The 26,390-nt window shown below is 37.6% G+C and overlaps 1 protein-coding gene across 1 annotated transcript in view; it reads right to left on the minus strand.

Annotated features, from left to right (window-relative positions):
- LOC134531191 (mitochondrial import receptor subunit TOM70) overlaps window positions 1-26,390 on the minus strand; it is a 118,955-nt gene that overhangs the window by 81,141 nt on the left and 11,424 nt on the right. The window contains exons 4-6 of the mRNA XM_063366833.1: window positions 24,087-24,294; window positions 18,586-18,739; window positions 3,273-3,480 (exon numbers count right to left, since the gene is read on the minus strand). Of these exons, the coding sequence (XP_063222903.1) occupies window positions 3,273-3,480; window positions 18,586-18,739; window positions 24,087-24,294 (570 nt within the window). The remainder of the gene's footprint in view (window positions 1-3,272; window positions 3,481-18,585; window positions 18,740-24,086; window positions 24,295-26,390) is intronic.

Consider the following 26,390-nt stretch of genomic DNA (forward strand, 5'->3'; position numbering starts at 1 on the left):
ACTGATATGAATGAATAAAACCTTGGAAAAAGACAATTTTGTAAATGATTGCACACAAATTTATACCTATGTATATCAGCCTTCTAAACTAAAACACACCTTTATTTTACTTTTTTATCTTTTTTATTTTTTTCAGATTTGTTATCTTGAGTTCCAGTGTATCTCTTCCTTACTCTGCTCCACAATAATTTTTTTTTTTACACATTTCCAGTTCCTTCAATTGTGAGATTTTTCTTTTTTTCTCTTTTTCTTCTGCATTCTTTTTCTCCTGTTTGGATTTTAGAGCTTCTTGTCATCTCTCAGATGAATTTATAACAGCCAAAATTAAAGATTTTGTAATAACCAGGTCAGATAATTTCCCAACTAAAGAAATTGCAACATAAATACTGCATAGAGCAACTAGACACACTTATTGTTGAAAGAGAAGCTTCTTTCTACTGCAGCATTCCCATGATACATGACTAGTACTTTCTGAAAAAATGTAATCAACCTACTACTGTCCATTCTGGAATCTGTATGTAGATTGACAAGGGATGTATCTAATTTTTGTGTTTTCCTGTCAAACTTTTTCACAGCATTTTGGACTTCTGGGTTTTCACAAAATCGCAGGTACGTACTCTCTCTTGACACAGTCTGCATCTGATGCTGCAATCTGATTCTTTTCTACAAAAGCTTCAAGTGCAATATTAATCCTAGAAGTTCTCAAAACTTCACTTGAATAATAGTACGAGACAGGCAGGATGCCCCCTTAACAATTTTAAATTTCAAAGGGCATTTCAGGCAGAGATTGCCAAAAAGATGATAGAGGAATGTTTTGCACTCATTTTTGAAGAGCATGATTTCAAAATCTTTACAATTCTTTAATGCAGACTTTGCACCAAATCCAATGTCTACATTTTGTACAGATTTAATAAGTTCAAGATCTTTTGGATTGAGAGCAATCATTTTGGATGCAATGTTGCAATCAGCTAAAACAGACTTCCTGAAAAACCTACAAGATAAGCTATACACCAAAGAGTGTAGTTCCTCATACAGAAAAGGTAGCAATGGGCCATTTGACTGAAATATAGTCAAAAAAGGTTCCAACTGCAAGGAAACTGACAACATGAACTCTAGTTTTGGCAAAAGCAATAGATCAGCCAAAAATGATTTTATCTTCAAAAAGTTCTCAGTCAGATGGATGCTTTTCAACAGCAGCAACATACTTCTTTAGGAACTGCAACATCTCAATGGCCCTCTTCAAAACTATGGAATTTTCCACCCATCTTATTTGTCAAAACTTCAAGGGAAACAGTACAGAGCTAGTGACCTTTGTGCATGCTGAACGCCTTATGGAAAGTACTTGAAATATTGGTCAGAGCACGAAGAAACTCGTGTACTTTCCAGCCAGATTCTTTATGAGCTGTCTTGTAAGCCCCTTGCACAATGTGCAGAGAGCATGTCCCAAAATCAAATAATTTTCTTTTGACACCATCATCTGACAAACACTTCTGCTGTATATCTCTGAGAAACTTCAAATTTACATTAGGACCATCTAATGAAATCTGAATGATATTCTGTAAAATCAATCCCCATTTAGTGATCCCCAACATAAATGCATTGATCAAGTCCTCTGCAGTGGCACTGTTTAGGAAGACGGACGTTAAATAACGTGTACTGACTTCCCCTTTAAGATGATCCCAGTACCGAACAACAAGATCCATTTGACTTTTCTGAGCAACTTGATTTAAACTTTGTCAAATAAAAATTGTGTAAAACTGTACCATTTTAACATCAACAAGATTTTTCTGAAAAAAGGGCCCAAGTATATAGGTAATCACATATGATAATTTATCTTTGTGCATTTTGAAATTTTGGGCCACTGCACTGTCTGCAAACATCAAAGCAAACAAATCACTTGTACTGCCACCACTTCTTTTTGAAGTGTGACACATGACACAATTTAAAGACCAGAGTATTTCTGCCTTCGTAACTTCATCTTTAATAAGATATGATTTGATGTCTGCAATAGGCTTACAATCTGAAATACGGGAACAAGTAGTGCCTGCAACTGATAAACTGGTAGGGCTTAATTCACAGGTCAATGTATCAAGAGTTTTTGATTGAGGCTGTGTACTGGACGTACTTGTCTGGGCCAGTAAAGTGGAAGCACCAGAAGTGCCAGATGTACTTGGTTTGGATAAATCATCTTGATGCCATGCTGTGTCTCTCTGTTCTGTGTTTAAGGATAGTTTACTGGAGAAATTTATTCTCGACTGTTTAGCAGAAAGAAAGCCAGCCACTAACTGTGAGTGACGTTTCCCTTTTTCATGTACTTTCCTGTGCCCCAAAAAACGAAACGAAAACGAACATAGCACGACAATCAGCTTGGCATGGCATTGAATTTCACCACTGCATTTCATGCTATCTTATTTCAGCACTTTGTTTTTCTATCGCAGGCCAAACCATACTAAAGAAAGAAAAATACGGCTGTGCCAATTACACGGTCACTTAGTGTCCAATAAATACACGTGAAAATATGTCATTAGGAATATTTTTCGTGAGCTTGTACTGAATTCCGTGACTTTAGTGACTCGTGACCTCACATTAAAATTCGTTACTTTTTCATTACTTTCGGGACTTTCGTGACTTGTAGACACCCTGGCGATGTTACCTGAAATTGAAGTTTCTGTCAATTCTGTGAAGTTTATGATGACAGAGTAAAGATGTTTAATTAAAAAAAAAGAGAGAATGCTATTGTCAATAAGAAAACTACTTGTGTATGACTCTCATAAAAAAAATTTATTTTGACAAATGACTTGATTTCCAATATGTCTAAGCAATTTTATGACATTTCAAGATATTTGTTTTATGAAACTGTAGCATAACATTTCTTACCAAAAAAGAGTTTGAAGACAATAATTCAAACAACGTTTGAACATACAGAACACTTGGTTTCAAATGCCCATGCATGGTGCATGGTTGTGATACTAACACAGCACAAGCACTGGCTGACCACCGTTGCTCCCGGCTGCAGTGAGAAATCACTGAGCAGCAAGAGTAGAGATCATAGAAAACTGTGTTTTCCACAGTGAACTTATTTGTAATGTCTTTTACTAAAGTAGCAATTGATTTTAATTAACAAGGTCTCCAAGGTTATTAAATTTTGCTGAAAATTTTAATGTATGTTAATTTTACATATTTTTTCAAATATTTCTTTTTTACAATTTATATAATATTTTTTCTTCACATTCTTAGAATACAGATTTCTATGCTGCGGTAAGATTTTTTACCTTAACATCCGCTTCATCACTATTCACGACGATTGCAAAGTCCTCTAGTGCATTGTCGTGGTCGCCTAGCAACAAGTAGAAAGTGGCTCTCAGGATTCTTGCTTCGTCTTTGTTGCTGCTGTCTACACTGGAGATTTCTTCCGTGCAAGCTGGGATTATATCCTCAAAGTTTTGCTGGATAAATGCTTGCCTTGCTCGAGCCAAACCTCTGCACAGGAATTTTCATTTAAATAATCATTAATTTTATGATTACTTCAGTGGAATATAATTATATCTTACCTTAAAATTTCCACAGTTTTGGTACTTACACGAGAAATTACTACACTGAACTGTTACAAAATGTAAAACACATTACAGATACACAAAAATAAAAATTTAAAAGAGATGTATACTTTATAATCAGGTTTCACTATATAGTTAGTAGCCATCTATAGTGTTAACACAATATATAATAAAATTAAAGAACAATAATTAAAATAAATAAAAAAAACATCCCTTCTACAGGTGTAGGTAGAATTTGAAGCCTCTATTTCTTCTTGAAATGTTCTGGAAAATTTTATAAACTTCTTGAACATTTTAAGAACTTAACCTACATTGTAGCATTGCACAATAAGGATTTGTTATATACATATTTTTTTTTTGGGTCATAAGAATATTGATTAAGAATAACTGATATGAAGGATAATTGTTCAGAATTGTTATTAATTACTTTGGTTAAATTTTATGGAAAGCCTTAAAATACTTATTTCCCTGAGATAATTATTAATTTGAGGGTTAATTCCAGTCCATAATAATTAGTTTTGATATTTGATAATTAATTTCAGTAATTGTTTTGTTTAAAGCAGTGTAGACTATGATTTTACAGGACATCATTTTTAAACTAAAATTTCTAATACGGTATGAATTTCAACTTTGTTTACTAAATTTTGAACATTGTATTTAAATTTGTTGGGTAATTTTAAATTTTATTGGATATTGCTAGTGTAATATTTCGAGAATAATCTGGAAGGTACAGAAGGAAGAGCGGACAGGCGCGACACCCTGGCGCCAGAAAGTTATTTTTCACCTTGTAAATGCGTGTTTGGGGTTTACGCGTCACGTGGACGCACAGCTGTAGCGACCGTCTGGAAGGGTCTCTGGAGGCTACCACTAGCCAGCCAATCAGGGAGAGCCCTGGCGTGGAGTGATGCGCCCGTCCGAATTTCCTTATATGGTCATGTTTCTGAATTCTGTACTCTGATTGGTTAGTTGGCCCACGGGGTTGCCTCCCTTGTTTTCACCTTTACAAGGGAAGGTAGTCTCGTCGACCAAGTCACTTGTTGCTCGATCGTTGCCGAACACGGTCGCGTCGTCGGCAAGTCACGACACACAATGGAAAGTCACTAAGGGACAATTTAACGCCTAGGGGCTGGAGCCAGGCCATATTTTTTTAACTTAAGTTCTTTATTTTTTCGGACTAATTAATCAGAAATTTAGGCCCTAGGCGTCGGCATCGGCCCGACTTCGTGTGATTACAGTCTGCGATCGACGGTACCATGAGTTATGTAGTTAACCAAGGGACATTACTAAAGTATATATTTTTTTTGGCGAGTGACAAGACTCCTCGACGGTCAACGGCAAGATGTATGGTGTTGTGGTATGTATTTGGACCTCATCCTATCAAAATTCAAAGACCTCGTAAAAATTTGGATAAGAAAAAAGAAAAAAACTGTGCATGTAACAAAGCTTTCGAACTAAATTCATGTGTAAAATTGTGTACTGATGCCATGTATGATGAGAAAAAACATTTTTTTTGAAAATAAATAAACAAAGGTAATTTAATAAACTCTTATTTCCAAATAACGTAGAACGCAACCATCGCAATGAAAAATTCCTAAAGAACATTGTTTGTCTGTTTTTTTTACGTTTCTCTGTGTGCTTAGCCGGGCCACACATACAACGTAACAACAATACATCCTAATTGTTCTCCAATATTTAAAAATGATAAACATTTTTTTCACATTATATTAAGAGAAAATGTTTCATTTTTTTTTTAAACTTGATGCATCCAGCATTCAAAAGCTTAGAACAAATTTCATATTATGGCTACTAAGGTATTTTTGAATCTTTTTTGACCTTCAAACACTATTTTTTATCCCTTGCACTAATATGTGGTTGTATAAAATTTTTCTTTGAACTACGGTGGTAATATTAAAATGGTTTAAAATAAATCTAAACAAATTTAATAGCAAGTAAGTTTTGAATTTTTTTTATTATAACCCTAATTTTTTCAACCTTTTGCAGTAATGGTTAGTCTATCAAAAAAATGTTTTTCAGAATGAAGTTTTAGATAATTTTTATAATATTTACAATTAATTGTTATAAGATTTTATGGGTTACTTAATACAGGAGTTACACATTTTTTGGCCTCCAACCTATGTTTATTTAACCATTAGAAGGAATGGTTGGTTGTATCTAAAATTGTCTCTAACAAAGGTTTTATATGATATTTATTAGAATGGATTTGATAGTGTACTTAATAAGGGAGTTATTAATTTATTTTGTCCTTCACCACTGTTATTTTCCACCTCTTGCACTAAAGGTTAATATTACACTCATGTGAAACTAAATTGACTCACTCCTGCAGTGCGCACAAAGAGGCGTATTTTTAAAAAAAATGGCTTTTCCAATTACCACAACACATTTTATTTTTGACAGCCTAATCTTTTATCTTTACAAGGACTCATTTATATTTAACATCTGTACAATATTTTTTAAATTAATGTGATCTGAACATAAGCGTAGCAAAATGAGCTCTGTAACCACGAGTTGCATGCTGCAACAATACCGATTTGACTGATATTTCTCATTAGTCGCTTATCAGACATTGACCTGAACACATCTCTGCAAGTTTCATTAATTTTTTTCCCGCAAAACCATGGATACTACGCCAGAAGCCTCACAAGTTGTTGCTTTGTTGCAAGCAGGCTGCAGTTAACGAGAAGTCGTTCATCTACTGACCTTGAGCCAATCTGCTGTCTCCAGAGAATTCAGGTTTCAGAAAACTGGTTAACTTCACTCGGAGATCACATACCAGCTGGCGCCGGTGCACATCTGAGAGGGATGATTGCTTTATCGTCTCAACTTCACTGCGAAATTGCCATCTCACAGGCGTCAATGTGCAATAGGAGCCGAGACAAGTTCGAGGAATAGCCGTTAGTCAATGGACATGATAATCAAAGCTTTTGCTCTGCATACTTATAATGCGTGAGTTTCTAAACTCTTGCAAGCCGGCATGTACTCCCCAATGAGGCTGATCAGCAGGAACAGGGCACAGCCCCACATGGCGAGGGAAACGGATATGCCATTTCATCGTGGCGCAGAGGCATCGGAGAAGGCAATGTCGAGAGGCCAAGGCTACCCATCCCAGCATCGGTACCCCCCAGCAGCAAATCAGCGGCATCCTCACTGACATGCCTCTCAGCAAGTTACCATTTGGCGCCTATCTGAGCCTATCAAATTCTGCAAACACCCGCCAATATACTGATCAGTGCTTGCAGATAGCCCGTGATCTGGCTGAGGCACCTATCCAAGCCTCTACTAGCTATAGATGCTAGTAGCGAAGCAGATCAAAACACTGCTATAACGTCCACCTGTTTCGGTTAGGGGATTCCTGGGCTAAGCTCGTAAATATCCGAGCGACTACTTAACTTCACCAGACTGCTGGCTGGTGCTAACCAACCTGGATCAGAATGCCAGTGCGAATCATCACCACACGGCCTATGACACTCCACCTAGATAGTGGCTATTGATTGGCCGTCCCGCACTACTGCCTAGATTTTTCATGGCACTTGGGGCTTCTCCAGCATGTTGACCCGTAAGTCAGAGGGGAACTATCCCAGGTCTGTTCCCATAGGGAATTACCTCGGGAAATGGAGACCCGCAGAACCAACCCAGCTTTTACGGCCTGGTTGTGGAACTCGCCAGGGCAGAAGCCACCTTCCAGTCCGGCTTCTACTATTGCGCCTTGCAAATCTCACATTGATAAGCAGGCCTTTGGGCCCATGGCCCGAGGTCTTGGTAGTGCTGAAACACCCCCCCCCTTCCTTCTCAATGAAGTTTCCGTCCCTTCTACTGTTGCAGTTAGAGCTTTCCACCTCATCAGATACTTCTTAGGGTGTTGGGACGAGGACTCCCGGGCAGAGCTCACTTTTATCTAGACCACTGGTATCACGTTGAGGTAGTGAGAGGCTATATATTCGCACCCATGAACCCACCCATTCCGTGTTCATATTGGATCATGTCTCGGATACTAGCGCTGGCAACAGCTCCGACACCTAAAGCGACAATCACCATCTCCTGGATGGTTTCACACTCCCAGTCAATGGACAGTCAGAAGACGCTTGAAGAAAGCCAACCTCACTCCAAGATGGCCGGCCAGAGGCCAAAATTGACCAAAATCACCGCCTAGCATGACTAGAATTTGCTCAGGCACACATAATTGGAGCATCGAGCAATGCCGGTCCATCCTGTTCAATGACGAGAGCTGAATGTGTCTTATTGTTGGTGAGAGGAGAGGCCGGGTCTGCCAGCGTCCAGGAGAGCGATTTCACGGTACTGTTTTGCTGAAACAGTCTCGTACAGTGGCGGTTCCTGCATGATGTGGGCTGGCACATCCATTGAGGGTAAAACAGATCTTGTTTTCATACCTGGTGGAGGCCGGAGGGTGGCCAGACTGCTGAACGATACATGGACGAAATTCTCCTGAATCACATTGTGCCCTACGCAGAATATATAGAGGAAGACCATGTTGATGCATGACAATGCCCGGTGTCATACAGCGTGTACCACTTATCAATTCATGGAGGAGGTTGGTTTCGAGACAATGGAGTGGCCAGCCCTCAGTCCCGACATGAATCCGATTGAGCATTTATGGGAAGAGCTCAAACGGAGGGTCCGAGCTGGAAATCCAACACCATCTGACAGCAATGAGATCAAGATTGCATTGGAGGAGTAAAGTGGGATCCCCCAAGACTTTGATAAGGTTTATGAGGAACCGCATGGGAGCCGTTGTAAAGGCAAAGGGAGGTAATACTAAGTATTGATCAACAAACTTTTGATTGTTTTGCTGTAATGTAATTTTAAATATCCTAATAGATTTTTCAAAGTCCTGCATTTTGCTTGCATATTTATGCAAAATGCATTATAAATAAAAATATAAAGTAATGTTCATGACAATGGTGTCATTGTAAAGTAAAAACATTAGGTTTTCTAAAAAAATGTTTTTGTGAAAATCAGTTAAGACATTAAAAAAATTTTTTTTTTTGTAGACTGGAGTGGTGAGTTGTTTTATTTGCACACGAGTATATAAAAATTTATTTCAGCTTTAGTTGTAGATAATATTTTAAGTTTTAAGTTTAATAAATAAAAAAGGATTTAATAGCGTACATGTTATGGAAATGATTTTTTTAACCCTTGCAAGAATGGTTTGACATATAAAAAATTGTTAAAAAGTTTTAGATAAAAATTATAAAATTAAAAACAATTTGAATGGAATTGATAGTGTGCCTACCACGGGATTATGACTATTTGTCCTCCAACACTCTTTTTCCCACCCCTTGCAGTTATGGTTAATCGTATCAAAAATTTATTCAGATAAAAGTTTTTGGTATTATTCCTAAGAGTTATAATACGCTCAAACGGATTCAATATTCATCATATTATGGGAGTTGTAGAAGTTTTTTGGTTTTTCAAAAAACCTTTCCCATTTCTACCCCTTTAGTTGGATTTTCCCCTATTAATGAACTCGACCAAGATTTTCCATTACTATAGTCATGTATCGGTTTGGAAGTGATTTAGGAAAAATAACGGGCAGTTATCATGACCATAAAAAAAATATATATAAAATTTTGAGTTGACAATGTTTTTGAAACGAAAAACTACATAAAATTTTTCTGGAAGTTGCATTATAGTAATGGCTACAATAGGTAGTCTTTATTCGAAATCTACCAAATAGATTTTTCACGAAAAGATTTCCACACTAGATGTGTATTTGTTAAAACTTTGTAGCATTGTCTGTGTTTTGTGGTTGGCTGGGTTTATTTCAGGTGCATGTCTACTGTCAGCAAACCAATCACAGCCATCCAGTGTGGAAGCAAACACATCCTGAATGTTCTGGCCAAACAGGGCAATGGCTTCTCTTGCAAATGGCTGCCAATTACAAGGGAACCATCACTAGCTAACATCTAATGAGTGGTCAGATTTAATTGCGAAAAATACGTACCACTGTTCCTATTATATATACATTATATTATATATTATATATACAGTCTTTAATCAGGGATTATATTGTTTGGCACATTCTGTTATCAGGCAACAACCGAACCTTGCATTCAGATTTTTTTGACTGGATTCCTTGACAGATAGGTTGCATTATTGTGCTTCCAGCCTTTCTAGTTCATGCAAAAGTTTATCGTCACCGTCTGTTGTAATTTGAATACAGCTTTTCCTTTTTTATAGCGAGTTACTTTTCACATTTTCACATTTGGTATTCCCATTGAAACTATACTGGCATTCGATAATACACATGGCTGTGCTCCCGAACATGCTTATTAAAAACATTCTGCTTCATCACTAACAGAAAACTGGGATGTCAACGTTCATAAGCTTGTCACCAGTGAGGTAGTCTTAAATATGTCACATTCATGTCAACTAAAGAGCTGCTTAGTGATTTTCAAACTGTTACGAACACAAATCTTCATCAGTTAAGAATCTCAATAAAAGAAGGAAATTAACTGGCATGTAAACTGTATCAATAACAAAAATTAAATTTTAATAGTGTTTCCGGATGTGGATCACAAGAACACTGAATATGTAGCGATAAATTTAACCATAGCTTGGATCTGAAACAGAATAACAATATATGAAAGCATTGCCTCCATAATGAAAATGTAGTCTCACTAGTCATTGACATTATTTCTTATTACATGTAATGGAAAAATAAAGCAAAAAAAAAAAAAAATCACATATTAGAGAATAATTGGGTTGTTACCACAATGCCGAAATACCATAACGCCGAATGTCAAAATTGACCACAACGCCGACAGCTAGAAAACTGCTGTGTACCACAATGCCGAAATAACAACTGAATGAATGTGTGTTTTTTTCTTAAATGTACCTTAACGCCGAAATACCACAATCAAACCTAACCTAACCTAGCGTAATATAAACTTACCTAACCTAACCTTGCATAATATAACTTAACCTAGCCTAACCTAGTCTAACATAACCTAGCCTAACATAACCTTTGTGGCAGTCCTGCAATGACATTTTTCGACATTAGTGTATTTCGGCGTTGTGGTAATTCGACGTTGTGGTCAATTTGGCATTTCTGCGTTGTGGTGCGTCCCTGAATAATTTCATTTCTGCTGAGGTTTCAATCACACACAAAATAATAACCCCCTTCTCCCATAGACACTGTTGTATGTTCTTTTCATGTTAAGTCCTGCTGTAATGTCTTTACCTAAATGATGTTAGCACAAAAGATCGTAATCATATGGAAGATATTTAGATATTTTATGAAATGTACAGTTGTTACTGTTTATCATTAGGCTATAATTTTCCATTTATTTGAAACTGTACAGGCCATAACCCCTTTAAATCACGTGTACTGACAATATTTTTTAAAACAATAATACAGTATAATCAGGGGCGCAACAACTAAATTTCCAAAGGGGGGGCAATATACTTTTTTATAAAGAATCATTGATCCCCCTATTGAAGCGTCCGGGGGTCCTCCCCCAGAAAAATTTGTATTTCAAGGTGGAAAATGGTGCTATTTAAGCAGTTTTATTATCTAAAAATTTATTACACAGCACTTTCTTTGCCCCCGTTTGCCCCCACTTCAAGGTTTCAGAGGGGGGGCAAAATACCCCTGCCCCCCCCCCCCCCCCTGTTGTTGCGCCCCTGAGTATAATAGAGGTCTTTAGGTGTAAAATGTTATAACCCCAAAAATAATTAAATTTCCATAGATTTCATAAACACCATTCTGAAGGATTTTTGTTATCACGATTTACACCAGAAGTCTTCAATTAATTACACAGCAAAATGAATAAAGCAGGTACAGAAAACTGTAAGGTTTGGTACATTTGAATGTATGTGAATGCAAATCATAATCTAAGGGATGATTTTACCAACAATGCTTGGGTATTTTATCTGGTTAGAGTACAAAATCATTTTGATCATACATTTGCAATTCACCTTGAACACATCTTGATTTTCTCAGCTTGTAAATTAAAATGTTTAAACCCCTTGTTTTGTTGGATAATGGAATTTCATCAGCATGCTATACCATGCAAAAAAATGATTTAATACATATCAACTGATTTCTAAAAGGTGACTTGCATCTGTCGAATGATTATGAGTGGATGTCATCATATGGGCCTGGCATTAGTGTCTCACTCACTGCCTTAAGTTGCCAGTGTTGGTTTCATACTCTACTTCCCCACATTGTCGCTAACACAAAGACCTAGCGTGCTCTTAGCGTCGGACACACTCAGAAACTTAATTAACATGAGCTTTATGGCGTCCCTTACACCTCAATACGGACATGTGCTCACTAGTAATCAATTAAAAACACGTTAATTCAGAAGCATTTATGTACTTAATTCTGCTCAGAACGGTTCTCACAACTACACAGTAGGTTTAGAACGAGGTACGGGCTACATCACGTGTCCTAACAGTAGCAAGAGCTGGTAGAGAGCAGCTCTCTCCGTGGGCAGGAGATGACTGGGACGAGATAGTTATGTAGGCCCAGTAATGGCATGCGCTAGCATTGGCGTAGCTGTGTTCATAAAGTTGGGGGGGGGGGGGGGGGGGGGCCAAATAATGATTTTGATGTCATGTAAACCCATTCCCCTCTTACTAAGGTGGGGGTCCGGGGGTCCTCCTCAGGAAAATTTTGATTTTAAAAGTGCAAAATAGCACTTTTTAAGCAGTTTTTGTATCTAACCATTGGATACATTGATGTTAAAATTATTATTGTTTCCTTAAGATAAAATTTGATGAGTGAAGAAATTACAAATAAAGTTGGGCAGAATAATATTTTAAAATAAAAATATCACGGTCTAGAAAGTTGGGGGGGACAGTCCCCTCCACCCAAAAAGTCCAGGGGGACACGTCCCCACTGTCCCCCCCGGTTCCTACGCCCCTGTGCGCTAGCACTAAAACTAGCGTTCACATTGGTTACGAAAAAAACCAAGAAATTGTTTGCAATAGCAAAAATCAGTCTAAACATAAACAATGACAACATTACCTACGACGGAAACAAGCAAAACCCTTCTCAATAACACTTTCATAAACAGATAGTTAAATAAATAAAACAAATATACAAAAGACATGTTCATTCAGTGGTGCTGTCCAAAGGTTATTATAAAGAATGAATTTTATGATACAAAAGCCCTTGAAAGATGGGGGAAAAAAAAAAAACATGAAAACTAACAATAAAACAGCAGAAACAGCACAGGCACTGTCTCCTACCATTGGCAGTTGCCAGCGAGACACACCAGGGACATGAAGTTGTTAATTATCACTTGTCCATCCAGACAGCAAATATTTCAAATAACTAGCCTTAAATTACCTCTCATTAATGATAAACACCAATTTTTTTCGAGATGAATAGAAATTAAAATTTGTGCTGATAAAATTATATATTGTTGTTATTATTATTATTTTTGATTATGGTTTGTAAAACCAACCCTTGCTAGTAGGTTTCTGCGAATGTTTTTTTTAAAATTCAAACCAAATTTTGAATATAATATTGAATTATTCTTGAATATCAAAAATTTTTGAAACAAATCTTAACATACAGTAAAACATTTTTTTCACACTTCAAAGGAGTTGAAAAAAAAATTGATCTAAATTCAGTAAAATAAAAAAGAGTGAGAAAAAATATACTGTTACTAGCAAAAAAAAAAAAAAACTAGGGTGAGGAGGTTTCAAGAGAAGCCTAAAGGTGGGTTTACGATTGAAAATTAAGGGTTCGGTTCAAGGTCACGGTTGTGATTCTGTCCCGCTGGAGAGCGCTAGTAGTCACGATCAGTTGAGCACTCGTTATCACAGACATATATTCTTCCCGGGCGCCGCTGTCATCCGGGTAGAAGCGGGGGGAACACGATAATTACAACGCGGTGTTGCCAAGCGTTATCTGACACGTGACGCTCGCACCAAGGGCTATGGGCTACCGAAGACAGGCGGTTCCGCGGCCGCTCTGCTAGCTATCCGAGGGCAGCTAGGCAGTGCCTTCTGCTTCTGCGTGTGCTATTTGCTTGCTGGTTTAACCATGGATATATTGAATAACAGTCCGTGGACCATTTGGCCGGCTGGTGGGAAAGGCAGTCTGGTACGATTAAGGAAAAGTTAAATAGAATATTACCTACAAAATTATATTCAAATAAAAAAAACACAGAACTAAGGGCAAAATCCTAATAATTAAAACAGAATTATTTTTTTGTGTATGCTCAGTTTAAAGTTATTTCCATAAAGGACATATATATTTATTTCAATGGTTTCGATTTTGGCAAACAATATTTTGATAAGTTAACGTAACTTTTTTTTTAGTTTCCTGATATCATCTTCCAATCGGTTTTACAATAAATATTTGATACATTCAGCAAAATACGTACCGTTTGTTTGATTCAAATGTTACTATATCTATATGAATTTGAAATTGTACGTTATTAGACTAACACTGGATTGAAAAGAATATGTTGTGTGACAAATATAAATTCTTCAGTGCAATATATACTAATCCAGGCTAATACTTTGTTACCAATAAATTTTTTATATATTTGAGGCCTATTGACTCGCGTGTTGATTAGGCTGGGATATGTTACAAAACGCAAGCAGAATTAATAATAAACGACATTTTAGCATTTTTTTCTACAGTTTATTTTCATCTCGTGGTTCCGGGTTATAAATGTCCAGAACATTTAATGCAATACCTTACTTGACCCAATATTTTTCACCCAAGATATATGTAGTCCGCGATTGCCTTGAGATCCTTACAATCTAGAGCCTCAGCTTATAACTTATATTAGACACAAAAATATTTCCTTCATTGCTGCGACGAACCTCCCCGTTTTTCACAGTCATTCGAAAGGAAACTTGACATTCGACTACTATAAACGTAAACACTGCTTTATATTAACATAATTCCATGTAAACAATTTAGTATTTATCGAAATATTTAGGTATTAAATGAATATCGCCCAAAAGCACCTTCTTTACTTTGAACCTCGGGAAGATCACGAATTCTACTCATTGAAAACAGAGACTTTACCACTCGAATCAGAACTACACATGCAGGTTTTATTTAATTCCAATAAATGATTGATATAAACTTAACCACACAATGTAATGATTTATTTTCATTACCTACTTTCATTTTCTTACTAAATGAATGACTGAATTATTCACAAATATTCAAATACCGTAGTGTCACGTTCATCCAACCTTTTATTATCCAACATTTCGTATTATCCGATATTTCACAAAACAATAACTATTCTATCGGAAACATAAACGACAATTTGTGTCATAATAATTTTTGTTAATCCCGACTCTAGGTACTGCAACTTATTATTCAGCCAGATTTTTTAAATTTATTTATTTTTAGTTGTAAAAATGTTTATTAGGTTTGAAATGTTTAAAACATTAGCAAATTTTTACGTTTATAATATTTTTATATTATTACTTTTCTGTCGTAGTTTTCCCACTACTATGTCGAAACACACAAGACCTTACAAATCGCAGTGAAAACATACAGCTATAACGAACATTCCTATGCTTCGTAAAAATAAAAGTAGTTATTTTGTAGTGTTTTTTTTACTGTGTAGAAAAAAATAATTAAGAAGTTGTGGTTCCCAGATAAAAAGGAAATAGCTTCACACGAATTCTTAATTCACACCTTTTTCCAGCTCTATTAAATTATATTTTAGCTTTTTAGCTAATTGCTTCAACTCTTTCAGCTCTAATAAGTATTGCAGTTGTATTTTGTATGCGCCGGCTTGAATGTATGTTATTTTTTGGGGGATATCGTTATTTGCACTGATCTGACCTGAATAATAAAATTTAGAATACATTTAGATTTTAAATGCTCATGCACATTATAAAATGTTCATAAACTAATTTGATCAGTTAAATAGTTTGCTCATGTTTATCTTTTTCAAATACATGGTGAACAGCGTGCGCTGTGGATGTAATAAACAACATTTATTATTTTATTTAACAGTCTGAAATAAAAGATGGAAATATTCAGTTTACCTATCTATTTACAATATTAAATGAGTTGTACAATTTGTCGTGCTTTGCATGACGTTTAAATGTTCAGTATTTTGAATATATATATATATATATATATATATATATATATATATATATATATATATATATATATACATACATACATACACACACACACTAGATAATGCCCGGCATGCGTTGCAATGCCTCAATCAATTTTTTAAACGTATACTAAGCATCTCTCTTTATCTCTCTAATTCTCTATCTCTCTATGTATATCTCTATAACTCTCTCTATCTTTCTATTTATATCTCTATCTCTATATATATATATTTCTACATATATATCTCTATATATCTTTCTAGCGGACCCGACAGACATTGTCCTGCCCAAATGTACATATGGCGGTAAGTATTTCTACGCTGGACATTTTATATCTTCTCAATATACATACCCCTCCTCTTGGGCACGCCACTGCCGTTACCAAAAACCTTTCCCATGTTTACGCAGAAGGCAACAACAATGCAAAAGTCCGTTGCCATGGAGGCTAATTATCAACAATGCTTAGTTTTTTTGCTTTTAAAGCGTGTTTATTTAGTTTTTTCTTAACTCAGAATCGAGATAAAATATCCAATTGTGAATCTAAACCATCCTCGAATCCCCGTGAACTCACACAAAAAATTCCATCAAAATCGGTCCAGCCGTCTAGGAGGAGTTCAGTGACATACACACGCACACAAGAAATATATATATAAAGATGAACGTTAGCAAGGCCGCGTCACGCGCAGGTGCAGAGCTAGCTGGGCTGCATCACATGCCGCCGTAACATGATATTTGCAGTGCGCACCTGGGTCGCCGCTCCCCCCGCGCGGCACGGTTAGTTTGACATCCGAAACCTGCCAGCTGCGGAGTTACGCGAGCCGCCGACACGTGTTTGAGAGATTTCTGCCGTCAGGACGGCTCGGAATGACACAACTGGCCCCGGCCGCTCTCGTGAGTTCTGGAATTGCGCCAGGGCCTACATATATGCCAGAGGACTTCAGGTCAGGGAGTCAGTGGAGTTCAGAGAGTTCAGGCGGCAGCCTTCCCGCGGCGGAGTTTCCGGGGCGATAGTGCCGCGGGTGTGGCAGAGTGGCGACGTCCTTGGACGAATGTTCCAGGGCAGGGAGTGAATGAGTGAGTGAGTGGAGTCGGGAGTTTTCCCGCGGCGAAGTTTCTGGGTGATAGTGCCGCGGGTGCGGCAGAGTCCCGAGCTAAGTTCAGAGCGAGGCGTCGAGTGGGATCTCGGCGAAGGGGAAGTGTGACGGCGGCAGCGGAATGCGGCGACGGAGTCCTGCGACGGAGGACCAAAAGGGGTGCTACGGCGAGAGATGCGCCAGAGGCGCGGCCGAGCTAGGCGTGTGGATTGTGAGAAACGAGTGACTGGAGGAAGCAACATTTTTTAAGTATAATTGATTAATTGGCATTTTTAAATTATTAGCTAGTAATTTAAATAGTGGCAATAAATAAAACTGTGTGTGATAAAAATCTTTAATTGGGCTATCCTTTACTAACCCGCAGTAAATCATAACAATAGATACATATATTAAACTCTCACTAGTCCATGGCCTGTGAATCTGCCATATTTAGAAATCTATGGTATTTTTAAATATGATATTTTTTATTTGCAATGCTGTTTACCATTTCAAAGCTCATTGTGCTGTGCGTCTCAGCCAGGCAGGTAGTCAAGTGGCCTCTCTGAAGTCGCCCAAGTTCAGGTTCACGTTGGAAACACACACTGCTTAGCTTGTTAGCGCATGGCTAGGTCAGGAGATACACAGCAACTAGGATTGAAGAGGGAAAGTGGGCGGGACTTTGGTAACAAAGAATATGCCCTGCTTCTCTCGTTTAGCTTGAAAGTGGCAACATTTATCCCTTCCCCACACCTTGTCCTCTCTTTCTGCCCACAGTTGAAGGTTGAAATTGAACAGTGGTGCTTGTAAAGGAAAAAAATGCTACGCCCTCAAATAGGAATCGCACAATAAATTGTCTTCAGTAGAATTCCATACATAGGTAAAATACATGAAGTCTTTGTGTTCCGTGTCAGCTAATTGTTGCGTAAGAAATACAGGCAATAATGTTGCACCTTAATCCTTTGACATTTCTGTCCTACCTTTATTATTATGGAAGGGGGTGAGATGGTATTACTGCAACATTCCCCCTTCCTCCTTAAAAAGCCCTCCAATACCAGCACTACTACATACAGACTACTATTTGTTTTACACCACGGTTTCCTTTCCCATCTATTGAAATCCACCACCAAAAGTGTGGAGAAAAATCTAACCCCTCCCCCTATAACTACTAACTACAAGGATTTCTTTAACCAACGGAAAAAAAAAAAAAAAAACTCCTCTACATCGGGCTCCAGTCTTTCTATTGCCACACACTCTCACAAAATCTACACACAAACTCTGACTGGCATGTTTTTAGAAATTCCCATCCTTCAGCCAGATGCCGGACACCAGCGCAAAAGCCTCAGCAACATAATGTACCAGGCACATTAATTAAGAATAAATACAATTCTTTTGTACTACAGTACTAATATGAAACTGAGAATTTTAGTTCTGCGCAGAAATCAGAAGTTTTCAAAAATCCCTGTGGAACCTGGAGTGATTAGCATTTACTGTATATGGAATCATAATAAAGAGACGTAAAATGAAAATCATAATCACGGATTGTTTGCAAGATAGAAAAAGAATGTATGTATATAATGATGCAGAAAACAAATCTAATTTCTCAATAAATCTTAGCCTTATACAGGTTAGATTTTTCCAATTAAATTTTTGTGAATGAATCCCACTGGGTGTCTCTATAGGTAGTGGGGAAAAAAAAAAATAAAAAAAAAAAAAACTTAAAATGTTGATTGAATATTAAATTATTAATGAATATCAAATTATTCATGAATATATTATATTTTTCGAATACTCGCACACCCCTACTAGGTAATACATGTATGTTATTTAGAAATAGTTTCAGAACATTTGCAAATACATACCTCAAATCAGCTTCGGCAGAGTCACTTTCCTTGCCATTTTTCAAACTCTTGGTAAATGGATCCTCAACAAATGATGAGAAGTAGGTCTTGATGAAATGCTTAGAGGGCATTATAGGAACACGCTTTGCCATCGCTTCCTTGGCATGTTTCCTACCTAGAAATTAAAAACAGTCAACATGTTGTAAGACCTGCCATTTGAAAAGTACCCATTATCAGGTGAAAAATTATTGCATACTGTAAGATTGGAAGCCAGTGTAGTGACAACTCTAAATGCCTACACAATGTTCAATAAATCTATCTTGTTATTAACTATGATGTGCGATTTGTGCATTTCAAACTTTAAAAAATGTACCAAACTAAAGTGTGTGTTCCTAAGAATATTAGACAATCAAATTCCACAATGAGCTATGAGGACAATCACACTAAGCTTCAATGTATTTATTTTAAAGAAACTAAAAATTATTTTAAATAATTCAGATGCGACATTAATAAGTATGCATTTTTGGTGTTATTTTGTGAACAAACATATTTTCCATTCAATGGTTCACAAAGGATTTCCAACAGAAAATAAAATGTATTCAGTTGTAAATAGATACAGCTTGTCAGATTTAATAATGATTTCAAGTGTGGCACGATTCTGTCATTACCAAAAATACAATTTTAAATAGATAATTCTTCAATTGCTACATTTACTTATTTTGAAACTTTTATTAAAATAAATATAATTGCATGCTCTGGCTTAGCTTAATGCTTGGAGAGATGGATTTCTGAGTCTAAATTACTCAAATTCAAGTGTATAGTTAAATTAAACAGCATGTGATTCAATATCTAAGAACAGACTAATCTACTCAAGTTAAATAGTTATTTGAATCAGTTGGCAATGATTGGTATCAAAATGATTTGATTCAACCAAGAAGTTAAAAATTAATAATTCATTAAAAATAAAAGACATGAATTTGGCTTGGACATCAAGACAGTGGTGCAATATTACCTTTAAGAAACAGACAGTACCTTTAGCATTGTGACATCAAACAGAACTATTCAATGCTCATGAAGAATAATCAATGAATTGCCAGCTTCCAGCAGCAATTAGTACTAGTCACGAACCACGTTACTATTCCGGTGCCTTCGGGTTTTCAGCTGGTGACTCAAAGAACAGGGTCTGAGGTAGGATTCAAATGTAAATGGCTCTCAGGATGGTCACACATTGTTGCTTCCTTCCGTCGTCATAAAGAACTCGTTCTTAACTAATGAGCTGAAAGTCTTGATGTTGTAGCTATTTTTCTAAAACACCACTTATCTTAATGTTCTAGGCATATTGAATTTAGTTCAAAAATAGGATATTAATTATATTGTCTCTTGCTGTGAACTCTACTATTGAAGCTATAGGGTATTCTCGTCTTCTTACAAATTGATGCGGTGATTCAAATGTTTGATAATATTATTACAATGCATGAAATATAATATTTCTTCACAAACTATCATGGAATTCTTCAGTAGTCATGCAGAACATGTATTAAATAGTTCACACATCCATAAATACGTTATTCACAATTAATTATAAACGTCGAAATATACTTTTGAACTACAGGATGATTTATTATACACTGATTTTGTTCTGGAACCTTTTTGTTCAATACACATCAAACATAAGCTATCACAAAATTATTTCTTTGTACAAACTGTATACATTAAAATAAAAGATAAATATGTATATATAATTTTTGCACCACTTCCTGTTCAGTCATATATTTAGAAAGCCACATCTTTAACTATCCAAAAACAAAAACTAAGCACTTGAAATTAAACAAAAATAACAAATTTTCATCTCTCATACAAAACACAAAATAGATAGAAATTATTACAAGTACAATTGTTTTGGAAATTTAGCTGTTAAAATATTTAACACCAAAATGAAAATACTGTGCCCAAAATACAATTTTTTTTAATAATAATTAAATTAGTTCTGGTTTAAAGTACAGTATAGCCACGATTTAACGAAGTGTTATGGTTACCGAAAATGTTTACTCTAAATCAATGTTTCGTTAAATCCGATTTACCAATTTTCAATGACCCCCGTCCCCCCAATTATAAAAAATCCATGTTTTTTGTGAGTTTTTTGTAAGCTGGCACGAATGCCCACAGTACGTAGGCGCTATGCCGTGACCTGTATTGTGTTTGCAGCACACAAACACTTAAAACTTTAAATAAAAAAGTCCTTGATGGAGGCCTGCTTCTTTTTGTATACTACCTTCTGTGCTACATATTTTTGAAAAAACTCTAGATGACCCACCAATTCTGGGGTGGAATAGGGTCACTGTTTACTACGTCTTCAAAAATTTGCAGCGCATTAAGGCATGCCTCCCTTGATGGCTTTGGAGATTCTGTTTCCTCTTCACTTTCCTACCCCTCATCAGTTGACTCGTGTCGGACGAAGTCGATGTCACGTTCGCCCCAGACTGCAACCCCGTCGGCAGCACAAACGTAATCTTCAAAATTACAGTCTGGAGCAATTTCCTTCCACCTTCCCTCGTCACTTATTGAAAAGATGTTGAAACATGGGGAGGCGTGCGGCCCTGGCAGAGGCTCGTTGGACGGCCCTGGCAGAGGCTCGTTGGACGGCCCTGGCAGAGGCTCGTTGGACGGCCCTGGCAGAGGCTCGTTGGACGGCCCTGGCAGAGGCTCGTTGGACGGCCCTGGCAGAGGCTCGTCGGACGGCCCTGGCTGGAGCTCACGGGGCAGATCAGGCATGGCGACATCGTCAGGGTCGTCTGCATCTTCATCAGCAGCAACTGGCTGAGGAAGGGTGGGGGCTTTGCCGACAACAAAGCAGGAATGGCGAACGCAATTTCGTATCGTGTTGGACGTGACTGTCCCATGCTCTGCGGAGTTCGTGCATCACCTTTAATACGCTCCATTTTTTAATCTCCCGCCCCAGATCTAGATCCATGATTATGCTGGCCGTCCATCTACTTGAATAATGGGCTTTCATCGCCTTAATAATTCCTTAATCCAATGGCTGAAGGGCGGAAGTCGTGTTGGGTGGTAGAAATACAGGTTCGACATTGGTCAGCTTCTCAATCTATGGATGGGCGGGGCAGTTGTCAACTAAGAGCACAACACTGCACGCATGCGGGAGTCGAACGCACGAACCCAGTTCGTAAACAGAACCGATGTCATCCATGCCTTCTTATCCCATTTATATTGACATGTAAACAAAACACGTGAATGTCCTTTAAACACACGTGGGGTTTGCAACTTGCCGATCACGACTGCCTTCAGTTTCTCACTGCCATCCATGTTGCAACAAAGGAGGGCAGTGAGGCGTTCCTTAATATTCTTCCCTCCCTTACATGCATCCCCTTTTACCGCAAGGGTCCGCTCCGGAAGCATGTTGTAAAACAAGGCAGTCTCGTCTGCGTTGTACACGTCCCGTGGGTGGTAGCGCGACAGAATGTTCTGTAACACCGGCAGCCAATTTTCGACAGAGCCATCTGGTACATCTGCACTCTCGCCGCAGATTTTATGGCTGTGATGATGTGGAGGTTCTTGAACCTGTCGAGCCACCCTCTTGAGGCTTTGAACTCGATGCCCATCCTCAAACATATCAGCCTTCTGCTGTATCATTGGCCCGCTGATTGGTACACCTAGGGCTCTTTGCTGCGCGAACCAATCAAAGACTGCAGTTTCCAGTTCAACATGTGTTGACCCTTTAAGGTGTTTAGCCTTCACGTTGCGACCCTCCCTCTCTACACCACTCATAATCGCGCCCCTACGTTTCCATATCATAGACAGGGTCGACGCCAATATCTTGTGCTGCCGTGCTATCTCAGACTTTGTCAACTTTCCATCTTCAACGTTTATGATTATTTCAAACTTCTGCTGAAGCGTGTATGAAGTACGCTTTTTCCCACTCATAATGTTATAATTTCACAATCAAAGATGAAAAAACATAAACGAGTCGTCAAAAAAACGTAACAAAGCCGATATTCAAAAACAGTAAATAAAGTCATGTACCAATAAAAAAGCTAAGCAGGTCATCAACAGGCAGTGTAGTCAATTCCAATAGCAATCTGTAGTCAAAATCCAAGAAGAAAAGCAAAAAATTAAAGTCTGAACAGCACTTATAAAAAATGTATTCCAAAAACTAGACACCGCGCACAAAGCTCTTACTGAGAATAATGATAATGGCGTATTGGTGTGACGTGGTCTCAAGTTGAAAAAACCTGGAGGATGGGAAAGGGAATATTTGGAAACGTGTGATTATTGGCTAGCACTGTTAGTATGCGGGCGTGATTGGAAGATAACATGGTGAGTAAAGCTAGGGATATGGAAGGGGGAGGGGGAGGGGGATGCAGACAAAGAAACCCTTCATGACGTGTCGCGGACAGTCTATCTATCCAGGCGCGCACAATGGCACGCACCTACGCAATTCAGTTACAGCGCCCGGAGTTTTTAAGCAATTTGAACAATTTTTTTTTTGTTTGGACAGATGATGCAAAGGCACATATTAATATATAGTACCTCCATTCTATTACTGACACCACAGAGTGGATTTATTTTAAAATTTACTTTCATTTTTTGGAAATCTATATTATTATTTTAATAAATTGGTGTTTTTTGATGGTTCCTGAAAACCTTTACGTTAAATCGCTGTTTTCGTTAAATCCGTGTTCGCAAAATGGGGGTTCTACTGTATTCTTTAAAAGCCTTTAAGTGAATTGTTCAATGTTAAGTCTAGAATATTTGTAGATATGGATCAGGGCCAAATAAACACAAGGGATTTCACAGCACGTGATTGTCATGGAATGAAGGCACAATCAGAGACTAGTGACTTAGGCTCTCTTGCAGTCAGGTAAGAAAAATCTAAGTAAAAGCATTGCAGGTTAACGAACTGGAGTAATATTCTCCTTTGCCTCCAAGTCATGACTGCGCAATATTAAAACTAGGACGGCCGTGGGAGCATTTTTGGCATCTTCCCGATAATACGGACACGACAACCGTGAGGCAGTGTGTGTGTGGGTATGAGACACCAGACTTTGGGGGATGGGAGGCGGACCCCCTATTTATCTGCGCCCCGCCATCAATGTTTTTCCCGACCTGTCGACCGGGTCGGACAGCCGCGACCATGGAGAAACAGGACAGTAACTGGGCAGTTAAAAACCTAATTGACTTTTTTTTGGGCACAGAAGGAACGGGGGCGGTAGATAACAAACCGGACATGCGGTGCACAGAGGACTTGAAAATATGGACATAAACTCATTCTAAATGGCGTCTGGAGCGGCCGACAGCTAGAGGGGTCGCTGTTGTTCTGGCCCCCTGTTGTAAGCCACAAGGTGAGAACCCGTTCACTCCCTGAGTGTTAGGCTGGCCGGCGCTCTCGTCACGACAGGGAATCACTCGCAACAGGGGTCAGAGAGCCAGGTGTCGTTAGTAAGGAAAGAAGATAAGTAAAAACTGTTGGCTTTCCAGAGGCTGGATACAGCGACGGCGTCACGCACCCAGCTCCTTCAGCACGCGGTCGGCCGTGAGGAGCGTGGTCTGGTTCTGGAAGCCCTCCAGCATGCAGGCGGCCGTCACGTCCTCCAGGCTCTGCAGGAGGTCCTGGGTCAGCTCGCACGCCTTCGCGCGTCGCTGGAGAGCTTTCACGTACTTGGGGTTCAGCTCCAGAGCCTTGGAGCAGTCCTCCTTCACTCGCTCGTACACCTTCTGCAAGACCCACCACACAACACACTACTCCTTGTTTCCTTCCATTATGGCCTACAACACTCAGATACCACCTCACAACCAACCTTCACAATAACTGGGCACACTTTATCAATAAGTAGTCAAAACATATTTTTTTTGTACATTTGTTGAATACCATAATTTTAAAATAAATAATCTAAAACCAAAGCAAGTTCATTGAAACACTGTACATCAGGTATTTGTTAGGTAAACATATTCTTGCTTACTGATAGTTAACCAATAGACATTTAATGATAGATTAGCCTTTAATAATACAAGTTGACTGATATGATTTGGCAGCAAAGAGAATCCGTGGTCATTTACAACCAGCAAACAAAACAAAGCAAGCATTTGAAAAAGAAATTTGAGCAGGTATTTTTCCTCCCATACCACCAATACCTGTGCCGATATCTCATGATAGTCAGAGCTGAATGTCAGCCTGTACCGAGTATCGGAAGCCCTATTTTTTATTTCATTGACTTATTTTATGTGGCCTTGTCTAAAACTTAACCATATAATTCTTTAAGAAGTCGTTCAAGTAGGATAAGATTTCAGTATAATAGTAAACTGCAGTGGACATTTAATCTCTATGATACATGGAGTTTATCAAACTTTAAATGTGTGGGTCAAGGTTTACATTCTAGTTGACATCATACTTTATGGCAATGAAATAAATACATTTTATTATAATTATATATTAACATCATAACTCTAGCCTAAGATAACTACATAAAACATAAAAAACTTTGTTAAAAATTAAAAAAAAAAATTAATATCTTAGAAAATAAAGTGTGACTGAATGGGTTAATAAAAACTATAGCAAAGAAAAACAAAAATTACTTACATATAATATAAGAACTAAATAATTGACGGACAAATACAAATTGAAAAAAAAATAAAAATAAAATATATAAACAAGATTTAACATATAAGATAATATGAGTAGCCTACACACACACACTTCAAGAATCTTGGACTTTCTAATATTTCGCCAAAGCTTTAATTCTGGCTCGGTAGGACCTAGGATGTAGCTGCAGGCACATTCTAAAGTTAACATCCGTGGACTGGATCGATCATTAGACAGTTGTAGTAACCCTATAGAAAATCAGTCATCTCCTTGTGATTACAGACAGTACCATGTTGCAAAAATTTGCAATTTCATTTGCCTATAGGATGGACTCCGCGATCCACAATGCAAATTACACCTACTCATTGGCTACTGACTAGCGACAACTGTTAACTGGGATGCTTGTGATTCGTTACTTGTTAGGTTGAAAGTTTTTCACTGGTCCAGAATCCTTCAGATAAACAGTGGCCCAATCACTGAAGCAGTTAAAAGACAAGCATGCTTGGATTATAGCCTATCGCGAATTATTCTGCTAGTTTGTCAGGCCTCTATTCATAACACATTGTAACAAGGCAGAGCTTGGAAAGATATGATTTATGCCTTTTCATTCCAAACATTTCAATAAATAATATAAAAACTGATGAGCAATGAGCAATGAGCATTCGGGGTTCTCACACTCTTATCAGCCAATTTCCTTAAACTGTCCCATCAAAAAAATTTCCCCCCTCTCATTGGTCCAGCTGGCATAACAGATATGCTACAATACAAATTACTATCAAAACACATTTCAACAAACATGCATTAAATACCCAATAGAGAAATGGTTTTTCAGCACAATATATAGTTTGCATTGTTATCATAATCATCAACACTACTTAAGTACACTATATATATATATATATATATATATATATATATATATATATATATATATATATAAAATACTGCCAGTATATTAAATTTTGTTTGATCAAACTTTAAAACATACAGTATTTATTGTGATCATGTTGTGCTTCAAATTAAAACATATTTGTTTGTGCAGATTACATTTAATTAATATTAGCAAAAATCAAATATGAACTATTTATAACACATAAATTCATGATGAAAACAAATTTGTTTTTAAGACTAGATTTTATATTGTATGAAGAATTAAGTACTGCTAGCTTACTCTTTAGTAGTTTTGTATTTGAACATAGTGTTTTTCACTGTGTTTTGCAGGTTTTCAGGA

The sequence above is a fragment of the Bacillus rossius genome, chromosome 3 (genome assembly GCF_032445375.1).
Source record: "Bacillus rossius redtenbacheri isolate Brsri chromosome 3, Brsri_v3, whole genome shotgun sequence".
In the NCBI taxonomy this organism is placed as follows: Eukaryota; Metazoa; Arthropoda; class Insecta; order Phasmatodea; family Bacillidae; genus Bacillus; species Bacillus rossius.